General features: G+C 53.3%; 1 protein-coding gene across 1 annotated transcript in view; it reads left to right on the top strand.

The window, feature by feature from the left end:
* The window catches only part of LOC125487858 (hepatoma-derived growth factor-like), a gene marked incomplete at its 3' end in the record, with an annotated part of 2,668 nt that extends 1,618 nt beyond the window's left edge, over positions 1-1,050 (top strand). Inside the window, exon 4 of the mRNA XM_048620303.1 lies at positions 934-1,050. Coding sequence (XP_048476260.1) covers positions 934-1,050 — 117 coding nt within the window. The remainder of the gene's footprint in view (positions 1-933) is intronic.
* Position 1,051: the final 1 nt, after the last annotated feature.

Genomic DNA, 1,051 nt, shown 5'->3' with positions numbered 1-1,051 from the left:
CCTATCTCTGTCACCTCCTCCAGCCCCCTACACCCACTCCCTATCTCTGTCGCCTCCTCCAACCCCCTGCACCCCTTCCCTATGTCTGTCACCTCCTCCGCCCCTTTCCCTCTCCCCACTCTCTGTTTCAGCTTCTCCTTCCTCTCTCTCCCCTTCCCTCCGCCTTCCTGTCTTTCTCTTCCAGCCTGCCTTCTGTCAGGCTCCCTTCATATCCAGCCTCCTTGACCAAGTGCTGCTTCCCTCCCCTCCTCGATATGTCCTTGTGTGATTTCTCGGGTAGCAGGCTGTGTTCCCTGCTGAGACTCAGCTGTGTTCAGGCACATACAGCACGGAAACAGGCCCTTCGGCCCAACCGGTCCGTGCTGACCATAATCCCAAACTAAGCTATTCCCACCTACCTGCTGCTGGCCCATATCCCTCCAAACCTTTCCTACTCATGTACTCATCCAAATGTCTTTTAAATATTCTAACTGTACCCACTCATTTACCACTTGCTCAGCAAGTGCATTCCACACACGAACCACTCTCTGCAGCAAAAAACAAAATTTGCCCCAATGCCTTTTTTAAACCTTTCTCCGCTCACCTTAAAAATATGCCCCCAGTCTTGAAATCCCCCACCCTAGGGACAAGACAGCTACCATTCGCGTTACCTATACCCCTCATCATTTTATGTATCCCTATAAGGTTACCCTTCGAACTCCTTTGCTTCAGTGTAATAGAGATCCCATCCTCTCGTTATAAGTCTGTTCCAGGTAAATCTCTTCTGAACCCAGTCACTCCAGTCCCAATGGGAACATAATTACCCACCGGTTTGCCCCGGGGATGGGTAGGCAGAGCCAGTTTGTGACCAACGGGAAAGAGGCGAGGGGTGGTGAGTGGGGGGACTGGGTGCGGCCGAGCAAGGGTGGCGTGGTTTTCGAACTTTCCATGCAGGCACCTGAGCGAAACCAGAGCTCCTCGGAGGGGGAGGGCGATGCGGAGAAGAAGGAGAATGCTGAGGGCAGCAGTGATGAGGAGGGCAAGCTGGTCATTGACGAGCCGGTGAAAGACA

This window comes from Rhincodon typus, chromosome 46, assembly GCF_021869965.1.
Source record: "Rhincodon typus isolate 14 chromosome 46, sRhiTyp1.1, whole genome shotgun sequence".
Classification (NCBI taxonomy): Eukaryota; Metazoa; Chordata; class Chondrichthyes; order Orectolobiformes; family Rhincodontidae; genus Rhincodon; species Rhincodon typus.
This window is presented reverse-complemented; position numbering and strand designations above follow the sequence as displayed.